The sequence below is a fragment of the Coturnix japonica genome, chromosome 2 (genome assembly GCF_001577835.2).
Source record: "Coturnix japonica isolate 7356 chromosome 2, Coturnix japonica 2.1, whole genome shotgun sequence".
NCBI classification, from domain to species: Eukaryota; Metazoa; Chordata; class Aves; order Galliformes; family Phasianidae; genus Coturnix; species Coturnix japonica.
Genome location: NC_029517.1, coordinates 91220506 through 91235438, shown reverse-complemented (window position 1 = coordinate 91235438; position 14933 = coordinate 91220506). Strand labels below are relative to the sequence as shown.

Here is a 14933-nt window from a genome sequence, read left to right as displayed (position 1 = left end):
ATTTTAGTAGCTTTATGGGAGTCTGTTGTAAACAGAGTAGACTTCTAACTAATGGGGCCACAGCAAATGTCCTTTCAACTGCTTGAGGCAAATTCTTGGGGGTAACTTTCCTCACCCTGCTTTCCAAAAAACTTATTCTAGAAGAGTTCTTGAGAAATTTTAGTGGCCTTCTTGTTGAAGGCTATTATGGAGGAGTATCACATATTAACATATTACGTATTAGATATATATATGTCATATATTAACAGAATTCTACACAGTTAGGAAGACTATTCAAAATTTGAGTTGCTCACATACCTGTTTACTTGTCACTTCAACTTCTATTTGTGTTTGCTGTTGTTTTTTATTACTTTAGGGATAAAGTGATTCCAGAGAGAGTGGGCACTTACAGTATCCAGTTTACTTTTGCAATGGATAAGACAAACATTCTCAGCAGTGACCAGGTTTGCAAGTTTAATTAATTGCATGTAGCCAAGAACATGTAATAGAGAGCCATCAGATACTGTGCAAAAAATTATATTTCTGTAATTAAGCAGAAATTTGGGAGAGTGGCAGAGCTTCATAAGTTGTAACCTAGTAGAATTGCTTTGTTTTATCTTGTATGATCATCCTCAGTATACTTCAAGACTGTCACTAAATTTCATGTGCATTTGTTTCAGTAATTTTTGAGCAACTGTTGTATGTAGGTGAGTTGCCATGTATTCTATCAGACTTCATTTTGGTTTGTTTTATTTTATCCCTCTTTCTTTTCTGATAGATTATAGTTGAAGTTGTACCTAATGACCCAGTCCGCTTGTTACCTGATCCTTTGCCAGCTACTCCAACAGTTTCCAATGTTCGAGCAGTCACTAGCCGTACACTAGTCAAGGATTTATGCCTCTGCATAATGGTAACTATACTTCTATACAAAATAATCATCAGGGGGACGTGACCACTAAAATGAGTTGATTTTAGCTGTAAAGCATTGCTACTGTTTTCTGTTTTAACTTATTAATAAATAATACTATAGCCATTAAATGTTTATTTTATTTTAAATTATAGAATCATTTATGTTAGAAAAGGTTTCTTATGATCATGTAGTTCAGCCACCAACCCATCACTGCCATGCCCATTAAACCATGTCCCTAAATGCCATCTACATGTCATAATAATTGTAAACAACCCCAAAAAAAGCCGTCAAAGATTTAAACTAAAGATTCTTAAACTGGTGGCAACAAACATGGAGAAAGTATTTTGTTTTTTTGTTTGTTTGTATGTTTTTTTTTTCTCATTCTTCACTGGCAGTCACTCTACCCACTCCCCTCAAGTCTCTTAAGTCCCTTAACCTCAAGTCAGGAACTGAGATAGTAAATCCAACTGTAAGTGATTGTTAGCTTCAAGATCTTTAGATCAAACTGAATATACTTAAGCATGAGGGACCCTGTGAGATACATTCCAGGGTCCTGAGGGAACTGACTGATGTAGTTGCCAAACCACTATCAATCGTATTTGAAAAGCATGGTAGTCAGGTGGAGTCCCCAGTGTCTGTGAGAAGGGAAATATCACTCCCATGTTTTAAAAGAGTAGAAAGAAACACCCTGGAAACCAGCCAGCCTCACCCCTATGCCTGTGAAGATCTTAGAAAAGACCCTCCCTGAAGGTAAGATATGTTAAGACATACAGCAGACAGGAAGATTTGAGACAACTAGCATGGCTTCACAAAGAGCAAATTGCACTTGACCAATATGGTGGCCTTCTGTGATGGAAGAACTACATCGGTGAACATTAGAAAAGGAACTGGTGTCAACTGGAAGTTTTAGTTAAGCCTATATACTATGATATCATTGCTCTCAGCAAGATGTGATGGACAGCTTGCTTGCCTGGAGTACTGTGTTAGATGGTTAGTCTCTATGGGAGAGATGGATAGATGTCAGGGAAAAGGCCAATAAAGCTGTTGTTATGGTGGATATCTGTTAATAGTACCGTTCAACCAATGATGAAAAGGCAGATGAAATACTCTACAGGCAACTAGGAGAGGTTGCACAATTGCTAGTCCTTTTTCTCTTGGGAGACTTCAGCTTCTGAGATACATGCTGAAAATACAGTACAACAGAGAGAAAACAGTCCTGGCCTACATTGGAAATGATGTGGCCAGCAGGATGAGAGAATTGATTGTCCCCCTATAAGTGGCACAGGTGAGACCAGGCCTTGATATTTTGTGTTCAGTTTTGGGTCTTTGTGCAGGGAAGAACAGTGAAGCTGGTAAAGGGACTAGAAAAAAAATACATATGAGGAACATCTGAGGGAATTTAGACTGTTTAGTCTAGAGAAAATGATGCTGACTGGAAACATTATCACTCTCTACGGCTGTCTGAAAGAAGATTGCAATGAGAAGGTTATAGCTTTCTTAGGATATGAGGAAACTGTCAGTTTGCACCAGGGTGTGTTTGGATTGGCACTAGGAAGAATTTCTGCACTGAGAGGGTGGTTAAGTGTTGAAGCAAGCTGCTCAGGGAGGTAGTGGATGCCCCATCCCTGCAGGTATTTGACAGGTGTGTGGACATGGCACTAAGGAACATGGTTTAGCATCAGGGCTTGGTATGTCAGCTTGATAGTTGGACTTTGATGATTTCGTTGAAGGCCTTTTCCAACTTAGATTTTTCTGTGATTTTATAAATGAATTGCTTATTTTGGTTCCTGTTCATCCTCCAGCCTAACTTTTGTGTCTTTTTACTTGCAGGATGAATATAACAATTGCACTGGAGCTGACTTAGTTGGAAGAGTAATAGCAAAAATTAAGAGCCCCAGTGAAGATGATACAGAGATCCCACAGTTTCAGGGGAAGATCAGTACAATTGAGTTCCCATTTGACAGAGGATCAGCTGAAATTGTAAGCATGACTGAAATGCCCAGTTCCATGAGCTACAAATCTATTGAAACCTATTTTCCTACCATTTCAAAGCTGATCTCACGCTTAGCCATGGTCTGTAGAGGGCCAGCATTTGTCAAGAGGGCTGCCTCCTTGATATGAAGATAACTCATTTCTTCTCTGTTTGGTTGCTGATTTTCAGAAAGTGGAGGAAAGTCATTCTTAAAACTGATGATTCTTGCAAATCAAGGGAAGCTTATATTCAAGATCTTGATTAGAGATTAGGATATTCAGGATGATCCAGATGATTCTTCTCATTTAAATTTCATAAGTAAATAACACTTTACTAATTTGGAGTTAAATTATTAATATTAGTTGTATTTTACATTAATATTTGTAATACTCTCTAGCTTTAATATTTTATAGTCATTTAGTCTAACTTCTTCACATACATTTAATTCAATTTTATCTTTAATCTCTTTACATTTAACAAGCTAACTGAGCTTATATGTACTGTACGGAAAGGCATCCTGTTCTTATTTGAAGAATTAGAGAAAAAGATGCATCACTTCCCTTCACATATTGTTTTAGTAATTAGTCATCTTGACTGTAAAAAATGCTTTGCCATAGTTCAGTATGAATTTCTGATTTGTTGCATAGTTTTTGCTGAAGAGCTCTTACATGCCTCTGAAAATACTGCATTTTGTAGTCATACCATCCCAGTCATTTTTTTCAGCAAATACAGATTGTTCACAATGTCTCTCCTGACAGCCTGTGGAGAATTTTAGTCAACAGGATGGCTATTAGCTATTTCTGTGCTAAAATAGATTTATTTTTTTATTTACTTATCAAGTTACTGAAGTATCACAGAAGTATTTTAGAGGAAAAGCATACTTTTGCTTCATTTAGTTCCTCTATCTGTCACATGTTTTATCAGCCCTTTGTCTATGGAAATCCTCAAGCAGAAGGTGTACTGAAGGGAAAACAAACTTTTAAAAGAAATTTTCTCAGCTACCTTTTCTGACTTGTTCTCTGGTCTATTCTGATCAGCGACAAAAATAATGAACGTAGACTGAATGTAGGCAGTCGGATAAAATCATTGTTTTATAGTGCACTCTTGAGTTTCTCTTGTTCCCCAAGCATGTTTCAAGAGTAATAAATCTCCTACTCCTTGCTTCCACAGGGATCTTTTATCTGTCAAAAGCTTCCATATTTTCTGCTGTGTTCCAGTTACCTTCTTCCCTATGATCTGAATAAGACACCCAACTAAACTCAAAGCAGTTCCATTATTCTGTGTATCTTTGAGGATTCCTGTGTATGTTTCAGAGACAGAAGCTTTGTGAATGTGTTTTTCTGTTACAAGTGGAATGTGAAAGATGCAACAGTAGAGGGTCTACTGTAATGAGGTGTCTAATAACATAGCACTGCTCTCCACTAATCTTGCATCTACCTGTGGTAGAAATTTGAACTTTTTTTTAATATATATAACTTAATACTGTTGAGGTGAATATCAGTATCATAGAGTGGACTCTGCCTGTTCAGATAAAATTACAGAATAATTTTTTCAGACTACAGATGTAGGAATCAGACGTTTCTTCATATGTGAGGAAGCTCTGTGGAGCTATTGTGGCGTAATTACTCCAGTCTCGCTTCAGTGTCTAATGTAACAACCTGTGTAACCTGAGGGGACAGAAGTGGCAGGAGAGTTGTTCAGTTTTGCTCATTTGTTGGTTGGCTTTTTTTTTTTTTTCTTTTTTTTTTTGTAAGGAGATGTTTTTTCTTTCTACTTGTGTTTTGTTGGGTTGGTTTGGCTTTTGTTTGGTGGTGTTCTGCTGATGAAATTCTAATGGTTTTGATAGTAGTTCCTGTTCCCCACTCTCGCATTGGTAGCAATTCCATTTCAATCAGTCCCTTCTTCAGGCAGCTTATGGTTGTGTTCTTTGCAGTGTGTTTTCTGACTTAGGCAACTCACACAGAAAGGATGTGTTGGTTGTGTTTTAACATACTTTTCATACGTCGAGAAATTGGAGGGGGATGGGAATAAATTGTGTTTTTGAAGTGCCTTGAAGTTGCTGCATTGTGTTAAGAACTATAATCATGTACAACTAGCATCAGTGTAATGCAGGTGATAATCTTGACATGTTTACCTCTGCGTTGAGGTTCAGGAATGCTAAATTTGTTTAATGAAGTAAAATGTTTAGATATTTATTAGCGTAAGTTTTGAAAGGAAAAGGTATTTTGCTGCTGACTTATCCTGATTAAATACGTAGCTGCAGTATTTTTTGAAAGTCATGAAGATCATCTTTGAAGGTTGTATATCTCTCTCTTCTTTTAGGCTGCAACCACCTCTCTCTTGATTTGGCCAGTTGAGTAGCAATTTCTATACATTAAAGGTGGAAGCGTCATGAGTTTTATTATAAACATGATTCATTTTACGCATGATACCTTTCCCAAAGTAACAGTGCACTTATATATTACTTACATTAATTTTACTTCTCATTTTCATTCTTTATGGTTTTGTTTTGGGTTTGTTTATTTTTTTAATATATATAAGAAATTTCTGAGAAATTGGATGTTCTTGTCAGTGTTTAGATATATACTTTTCATTCATTTTGGACATGCAGTCTAATTCCATGTTAAGAGCAGTAAGTTTAATTCAGCCCTGGGAATAGATGGTTTTTCCTTCCCTGTGCTTATGCATTTGGTTCTTAATGTTCTGCTTACATTAGTTCACAATGCTGTATGAAGTACATCTGAGGAAATCTTGCCTATGGGATGATGCAGAAAATATTTTTTCTGACCATATGTCTTTCCAGTAAAATATAGAACTAAAAATAATAAGCCTCTTTAAGCAGGTAAAATGAAGTCATTCATTTCTTATATAAATGTCATGTCTTAGGTAGTTTTATAATTTTTTTTTTATTTGAAGATTGTTCATTTTATTTTGTGCATTACCTTCAACTTACGTTTCTATGTTTGTTTTCAAATTAGAACCTAGTGCTGGCTGAAAACAGTCCTGGAAGAGATAGTACTGAATATATTCTTGTATTTGAGCCAGATCTGCCAGCTTTGAAGAAACCTTTGGAACCATACCGTCTGTCATTTATGTTTTACAATGGTATGTTTTGGTTGCTCTATAACACTTAGTGTCCCTAGAACAGACTACGTGTAGTTTCCAAATACTACTTAAGAGCTGCGTAACAGACTAATAGATTTTTGCTGATATTTAAATTGACTGTGTTACTGTATTTTCTTCTAATAATATCTGGTTTTTTTATGTAGATTTCAAGAAGCAGCAACAGATGGCAACGCTTACAAGGGAGAGGGACCAATTGTCTCAGTCCATAGGTGTTTATAGAAATTGGTTTGATACTACTAATCAGCTTGTAAATGAAATGAAATGTAAGTGCAATCGAGTATATATATTGCCCGGAAATTTATTTATATATTTTTTCCTTTTTTAAGGAGAAAAATCAGCATTGAAGTCCTGATGTTAATTAGAGGGGAATGGAAGTGCTTTGCATTAGCAGGAAATTTTAGGGAATTAACCGTTAGTTAGTTAGAAATTAGTTATGAAATGGACAAAGCAGAAGATCTTTTTGACAAATCCTGCTATTTTGTACTGCAACTGAGAAGTATAGATAGTGTCAACTGTGGGTGGCATAAGTCTGAAAATACTAAACAGCTGTAAGAGAGTTTGCAATAAGCGTTCCCTTGATTTCTGGGTTATCCTAATTATCGATTTTATTTGTTTCAGGTCAGGTTAAAGAAGCTGAAACAAGAGAAACTCACCTGAAGAATGAATTGAGGAAACACCAAATTGAATTACCACAGACAAACACAGTATGACTTTTTCCTTACTGAGTTTCATAACATCTTAAAAATAATTCTAAATCTTAATACAATCTCTGCATCATTATTGAATCATGCTAGTAATTACACAAACACCTGCTAACAAAATTGAAAATTTAAACCATGAGGAAAATGTACAGATCATTACCAATGATTTTTTTAACTGTTCTGCTAATCTCACTGTCTCACCGCTATATACTTCTGTATATAATGTAATATGTAATTTTTTATATATATATATATATATATATATATATATATATATATATATATATATATATATATATAAAAAATATAATATTATATTATATTATATTATATTATATTATATTATATTATATATGTAATATATAATTCTGTATATAATGGTAATGCTGTTTTTAATAATAGGTTTTTAAAGGCTGATCAATATATGCTAGATATATTCTGGCATAAATAGACCAAACAGAAACACTTTTCAGACAGTGTTTCATATGCTGCTGCAAAAGCTGACATAAGACTATGTTTGAAAGATTCAGGGCATTGTATCCTACTGCTAGCTTTCCATAAAGGTCCAGTTATATTTTAAGGAAGTCTCTTAAGAAAATTTTTAAACTACTGATGTTTTGAAAAAATAATTGTGTTAATTGTTTCTTATCTCTAGATGAAATAAAAATGAGTTACAGTTATTAATCACAAATGAGTAGATTATACAACAGTGACACCTAAGTTCCCCAGGCATATTCCCTTTCTAAAATGCTTTTTTCCTCTACATTCATGGTTACCAATTCCTGCTGTTTTCTTCAGTTTTGGCTGTAATGAAGATCCAGTATCACAGTATCACAGTCTCGTGCAGGTTGGAAGGGACCTTAGAGATCATCGAGTCCAACCCCTGGGATTCGATAACTCTTTTGGAAAAGATCCCAAAATCTTATAAAAGTATAGGAGTAAAAAAACCTTATAGATGCAGCGTGCAGTGGTCCCCTATACATTTGTAGATTATTGAATTTCTTTATTTAGAACATGATTCTCAGCAAATAAAATAACAGGTTCTGCAAGTTGGTCCTGTGATAATTGCACACTAACTGTAACTTTCAATTCTCAGCTTCAGTATGTGGATTCTCTTATAAAAAAAAAGATGTTGGATCAAGATGGACTAATGAAACAGCCAAGGCGGACTTGTACCCTCCCAAACTTTCCGAAAGGCAACCAAGATATTTTAGGGAAGGTGAGTTTTCTCCCAAAGAACCTTTGGATGAATTTTGTTAGTTCTAGAAGTGGTTAATTTTTCTATCGCTACCAGCTGAAAATCTCAGTAATTCTCAAGGAGTAATAAGACAAAGATAACATTCACTTACCATTCAATGACCAGCTGACCTTACAAAGCCATCAGTGGAGCAGTTATATGTCTTATTGAAGTTGCAGGAGGATTGTGATTGGTATGAAAAGGGGACATGGTCTTGGCTTCTGTTTTGACTGTTGTAACTTCTGTGTTACAGATTGCACATTTAGCACAAATTGAGGATAACGAAGCAGCAAAAGTTATCTCTTGGCATTTAGCCAGCGACATGGACTGTGTAGTCACATTGACTACTGAAGCTGCTCGTTCTATTTTTGATGAAACTCAAGGTCGACAGCAAGTGTTACCTCTTGATTCCATTTACAAGAAGACACTCCCTGATTGGAACAAGTAAGGAAAAAAAACAGTGAAATTTCTGCATTTGTATTACATAGTTAGTTAGTTTTTTTCTCATGTTTTTTTCTCATGTTTTTTTTAAATTTCATTGAAGGCTGAGAGTGTAAAATTTCTGGCTTTGTAGATCTCTGCATGTCCTTTGAAATTCCAGCTGAAAACATAGCTTTACATATTTAACTAAATATTGCTCTTTATTTAATAGGATGTTGCTCCTGAAAAGACAAATTTCCATTTGCTTTATTCACCTCTGTGTGTTTACTAGAGCACTAGAGCATTTTTAGTTTAATAATTCTAGTGCTTCCAATCATATTCGAAATTTTAAGAAATCTAATTACAATCCCTAAAATGTGTTGTTGAGATAATTTGTCCTATAGTATGTAAATGCTAAAATGCATTCAGTTCAGTTTTAGATTTCTGAGTAGATGGTAACATGCAATAATGAAACAAGGATAAACCACTCTTTTCTTTTTCTTCCTCACTCTTTTCTTTTTCCTCCTCACTCTCCTTTTTCTTTAACCAGGCCTTTACCTCACTTAAGAAATGGAAAAATCTGCTTCAGACCCATTGGAAATCCTGTATTTGCCAGAGATCTGTTAACATTTCCAGATAATGTAGAGCATTGTCAAACAGGTGAGTGATATTAAAAAAATTATTTTTACTTTTTTAATAAATAAATTGAGAAACAGCACAATAGAAAACTTGTTCAGTAATCTTCATTAGGACATATGATTTGCAAATACTGCTGTACATTCCTTATGAGGCTTGCAGGTATAAGGAGTGTGACGTCAGTGTTAAGTACTTGCAGACAGCAGCTGTGAAAATACCAACCATCACAGTCTAATTTAATGCAGCATTATCCAATTCCCCAGTACATCCAAACAGAACCTGACCACCATGATATTAGTTTTGTATTAACTATTGCAGAAGTTATCACTTCTGTTAATTTTCTTCTCACAGAAATATGTAATGCATAGGTTAATATAGATTCTGACCAAACTGTATGTGACTGTATCTGTTATGCTTAAATATTTACAATAAGAATAATCTTTCAGTTCTTTTGTCGATTCCAGTTTAGGGAACTGTATTCCCATGCTTTTTCTAACAGTGTAGCAATACTTCTACATTTCCCTACATGCCCTTGCTTAATTAGATCTTTATAGCAAATGTTAGAATCTATAGTTCATTCAGTAAGTTTTTCATCATACGTATAAACATCCCAGTGTTAAAAAATTCCTATCTATTGTTAACAAAAATAGATCTTAAAAAATTGGTCGAGTTAATTTTCAGAATGTTTGATACTGTCAGAGACTTTAATTATAAATTCTTCTTTGTGTTCCCTTTTAGCACATTTGCTGCCACTTTTCTGGAGAAATTTAGGAACACGTAGCTTGACACATCTTAAACAAGGCTACTGAGCTTAAAATTTGTATAGAACTTCCTTTTGTTAGGAAATGATTTTAAGATCAGTCGGATCAATCTGTTAATGGTTTCTTTTTTCTTTTGATAACCCATTGAATACTAAGAAATATATGAAGAAACCAAGAACACCATTCAAAGAGGACTCAAAACGTAATTTATGTAATTTCCCGAAGCTTGGCATTGTTTTTATATGCATCTTTATAAATGTAAATACTAGTTACATTTATAAAGTACGAGAGAGTACTACAGTTAGTTATGCTGTAAGGCAATGAAACATACTAAATTTTAATGAATTCTCTACTCAAAAGAAAAGGTTGCATAATTTATATCACCCCAGAATAAAATTTAATTGAAAAAGAAAATACATACACTTTTTCCCTTCCACATATCTGAAAAGCTACTACAGCGATGCCCCAAAATTATTTGTTCAAAACTTAATTATTTTGTTGCAGAGAAATTTCAGGCTTGAGTTTGTGGTTTTTTTTAATTGATTTCCAGTGTTTGGGATGCTTTTGGGTGACACTATTATCATAGATAACTTGGATGCTGCAAACCATTACAGAAAAGAGGTATGTTTCAGTTATTCTTGATTTTTTATTTTTTTTTTTAAACAAATATATTACTGGGCTACGTATTTTATATAGTGTAACTGTTGATTATTTCATTGTGCAGTTTAGTACTGCATTACTTAAAACAGTGTGCTTATTGTTCATAAGTGTATTATGTTGTCCAGCAGAGAATAGAGTCCTTACTACTGGCACAGAGAAAATTACATCCATTAAAGAAATTCCATTATGTGAATGCTGATATGAAGCACGGGAGCATATTGCTAGAGGCCATTGTTTGTAGTTGTGCTGTTAGTATTAAACACAAGTTCTTGAGTACTTTCCTAGTCACTGCGTATGTTATAAAACAAGAGTCAGAGGCACATAATGAAATTTCACATACACTAAAAAGTCTAAGAAACTTCATGTGAAAACTATTAGACCTTTTTCTGACCCGATTTACTGAGGTTTCATTGGACAAATTAAAGATAAGAGTCTCTGAGGAAGTCCTGTACTATGGACCAAATCAGCTCTTCTGCTAGAAGAGCTGGCTATATATTTACTGGCTATTGCTAAATGATAACTTGGGAACATAGAATGCCTTAAATGTTTCCGAAGAGCATCTCCAGAATGTGATAATAGCTATAGGAAGAAAACAACCGATTGACTTATGAGTATTTAAGTTTTCATCATGTGTTATATATCTCATTGTTATCAGAAAACACATCTACCGCTGAGAATGCTGTATGTGGTTCTTTTATGAAAAAAACAAAAACAAAACATTTTTTTAACTGCAAGGTCAAACAGGAGAGATAGGGGAGTCAGATGCAGATGCTGGTCAGTGTTAAGGGACTGATCGTCTGGATATGTCTGGGAAAACGAGTAAATTACACAAACTTTGTGGAAGTTGTATTGAACATGTTATAAGAAATAAATCCCTTAGATTTCAGATGCTTTGAATTGTAAGCGTTATTCAAAAGCAAAAGTCAGGAAACATAACTTCATGAAATACTATTATTAAAAAAGTAGGTTGTCATTGAAAGATGCTTAGCTTCACAACAGCATTTCCGAAGACTTAATTTTCAATGAAGTTACTAATTTTTAATATCACTTTTTGTACCTCTGTAGGTTGTAAAAATTGCACATTGCCCTACATTGCTGACTAGGGAAGGGGACAGGATTCGCAGCAATGGAAAGTTTGGAGGCCTTCAGAACAAAGCTCCTCCAATGGACAAACTCAGAGGAATGGTATTTGGAGCACCCGTGCCAAAACTCTACTCTACTTTCAGCGGACAGATAGGTGGGTTAATATTCTTTTATGTAACATAAAAAGGAAACCTTCAAATTAGCATAAAGTTACTTTAAGAATATGACCTGTTAAGTGTCCTATTTGTTAATTTTCCTTTACATTTCCTGATTAAAAAAAAAAAACAAAAAAAACAAGAATATGCACTGTATTTCCCAAGGGGTCACTTACGATTCCTTACATGCTTAGATTATTATTTTCTGAATAAATGTTCTAATGCTATAAATGCAGTTAAAAGATAATTGCTTTTGACATATAAAAACTTATCTGACTGACTCATAAAACAATGAAATGACTTATTCACAAATTATGGTTGTTATTAAATATTTAAATTTCAAAATGAAGGATACGAAGTTTTTCTGTAACAATGTGCAATATAGTTAAGGTGGATTGGGAGAAAGAGAGAGAGAATACATGTACTAACTGGATTTGTCTTATATTTGAGCGAACAACATTGACCATGGCAGTGATTAAAAAAAAAAAAAAGACTGAAAAGATCTTCCGTAGGCCTTCCAGTAAAAACACGAGATCATAGAATCACAGAATTGCTTGGGTTGGAAAAGACCTTAAAGATCATCAAGTCCAACCACAACCTAACCATACTACCCTAACTCTTAACAACCTTCCACTAAATCATGTCCCTGAGCACCGCATCCAAACGGCTCTTAAACACATCCAGGGATGGTGATTCAACCACCTCCCTGGGGAGCCTATTCCAGTGCTTAACTACCCTTTCTGTAAAATTTTTCCTGATATCCAACCTAAACTTACCCCAGCACAACTTGAGGCCATTTCCCCTCATCCTGTCACTAGTGAGAAGAGACCAACCCCACTCTGCAACGTACTGCATTTGGGAATAACATATTAAGCATTGGGGTATATATTAAAATATGCTGGATTTAGTACATTTTATATTTCTTTATGAACACGTTAGTGTGCCCCAGTGGTGCAGTGGTAGGAGTGCCACGTTGCAACACCGGAGGCCCTGGGTTCGAATCCACCCTGTGGCACAAGTGGTAGAAGTGCCGCTCTGCTACACAGGAGGCTCGAATCCCGGGGGTTGGACTCGATGATCTCTAAGGTCCCTTCCAACCCGCACGAGACTATGATACTGTGATACTATGATGATACGTTTCCAGCTGTCAAATTCTATTAGCTAATGTGAATTAAATATGATTTTTTTGGTCAGATAATCTAGTGTTCAGTTGGTTAAGCAAGCTTTCTCTTACAGCGAAATAAAATGAGTGAGCTTGGCCTAACATCCTTGAACCCTTTCTTTTTTTCTAGACATGTTTGTTCGATGCTTGGAGAAAGAAAAATTATTTGCTGCTTACTTTAACAAGAGTTACATAGTTTGTCAGCAAGATAAACCCTTCTAACTGATACTTCTGTTGCCTTGTTTAAATGTCCCCCGTTAAGTGTGACGAGATGAAACTCAGTAAATTTTCTCTTGTTCCACAAGGTGGACTAGAATTCAAGGCAGTAACAGAAGCTTCAGCTCTGTAGCACTTAAAACAAAACATACTACAAGCACAGTTAACGGCACTGAAAGTAGAGAGTTTGATGAGGAGCAGGCAAGCAACAAACTGTGTAAAGAAATGTTTGCCACAAAAATGTTCAGTTTCCCAGTACTTTATTCTGATTTAAATAACTGCTTAGAATTAAAAAAGAAAAAACAAAAAACAGAATGCTGTATGTGATTTTTTTCCCAGCATCTCTTTACAATCATTTTAACAACAGTTGATCCATTGTGAGTGTGGGTGGGGTTTTAAATAGGGCTTTGTTTTCTTGTGAATCTTATGTTTTCCTTCAGATCGTACGCTAAACAACTGCATTTACTGTTCTGTGTTTTAATATTTTATTCTTCAATCAGATCTTCTTCAGCAATACCGTGCAGCAGTTGTGAAACTTGATAATGTGAATAAAGACCTTGATTTACAGTTGAAATCACTTAACACTCCAGAAATGCTAAAGAAAAAACAGGAGCTTGCCGAACAAGAGAAAAGCCTCATGATAATAGAACAGAAATTGGGTATGTTACTGTATTAGATGAATTGGATGTATTCTACACTAAACAAGCAAGTACAAGCAATGAAAAAAAAAACTCTTAAAGTTACTTACAGGCTTAGAGGTATTTAATTTTTGTTAAAGGATGTAAAAACCATGTAGTATGATGTGGACACTGCCTAGATGAGCACTGCCCTGTGAAATATTCATACAGTGTGATCAGTTATTGTCTTGTGAACATGAGACCATGATCTCACTGACATTATATAACTGTACATCTAACTTGCCCAGTTGTAGAGAACACTGAAATTCTTTTTGATATGTCTGTGCAGGCAAAGAGCTGAATTGCTCTTGCTAAGGAGATGCAACCAAAACACAGTACTGTAAAAAGAAACAGCCTTAATTCTGTAGCGATATTATTTCGTAGTTACAAGTATTTCTTTATGTCATTATCAGATAAGCTATGCATCTTCAAAATACGCTTCAGTAGCCATCATATACTCTGTAGCAACTGTAATAAAGCAAAATGGTTTTGTTTTTTTAATATCTTAATAGGTATGACTCCCTCAGATAAAGTCTCTGAATCGTTACTTCAGCTTACAGTCCTTGATATGCCTGACACCCCCATCCCTCCCAAAAGAATGCGGAAAGAAACTGTAAAAAAATTGTATAGGTAAGTATTTCAAATACAGTCATTGGTTTTCCACTGTTTTTCCATAGTCTGAGCTCAAAGCGAAAAGTGCTTTTGTACTGGACAGATGAGCAGAGAAAGAGCCAGGTAGCTTTCTCTAACAAACTGTCCGAAATATGATGGTGGTATTTAACACAGTTATCTCTGTGTATCTAATTCTGCCTTGCCTCCATGTGTGATGAATATCTGTATGCATAAAGAAAGTGAAATACCTAAGATCTTACATCTCTTCAGTTTCAATTTCAGTTGTATTTTTCAGATTGTTTAAATCTTATTCAGTTGTGTTCTGTAAATCCCAGTATGAGTTTTCACCATATTACGTATCATACGTACATTGCTTTTTCTTATCTATGTGCAGGACTTAAGTTGTTGTGTGTTTGAATTATTATTACTATATTTAACCTGATGCTGTCAATAATTTTTTCAAAATGATAAGAATCACAGAATCACAGAATTGTAGGGGTTGGATGGGACCTCTAGAGATCATCGAGTCCAACCCCCCTGCCAAATAAGAAGCTTTGCATACAAATGGGGCATGTAATACTTATACTAGTTGGTGCTCTGCATATTTGCATTCAGTTGTAGCAAAA

General features: G+C 35.0%; 1 protein-coding gene across 2 annotated transcripts in view; it reads left to right on the top strand.

Moving 5' to 3' along the window:
- SMCHD1 (structural maintenance of chromosomes flexible hinge domain containing 1) overlaps positions 1-14933 on the top strand; it is a 62124-nt gene that overhangs the window by 46694 nt on the left and 497 nt on the right. Inside the window, exons 35-47 of one of the 2 annotated variants that reach the window (XM_015855331.2) lie at positions 356-443; positions 758-889; positions 2720-2869; positions 5840-5966; positions 6131-6250; positions 6606-6691; positions 7785-7907; positions 8179-8369; positions 8896-9005; positions 10293-10363; positions 11468-11639; positions 13519-13677; positions 14208-14325. In XM_015855331.2, the coding sequence (XP_015710817.2) occupies positions 356-443; positions 758-889; positions 2720-2869; positions 5840-5966; positions 6131-6250; positions 6606-6691; positions 7785-7907; positions 8179-8369; positions 8896-9005; positions 10293-10363; positions 11468-11639; positions 13519-13677; positions 14208-14325 (1647 nt within the window). The other variant, XM_015855333.2, reaches the window with a different exon arrangement.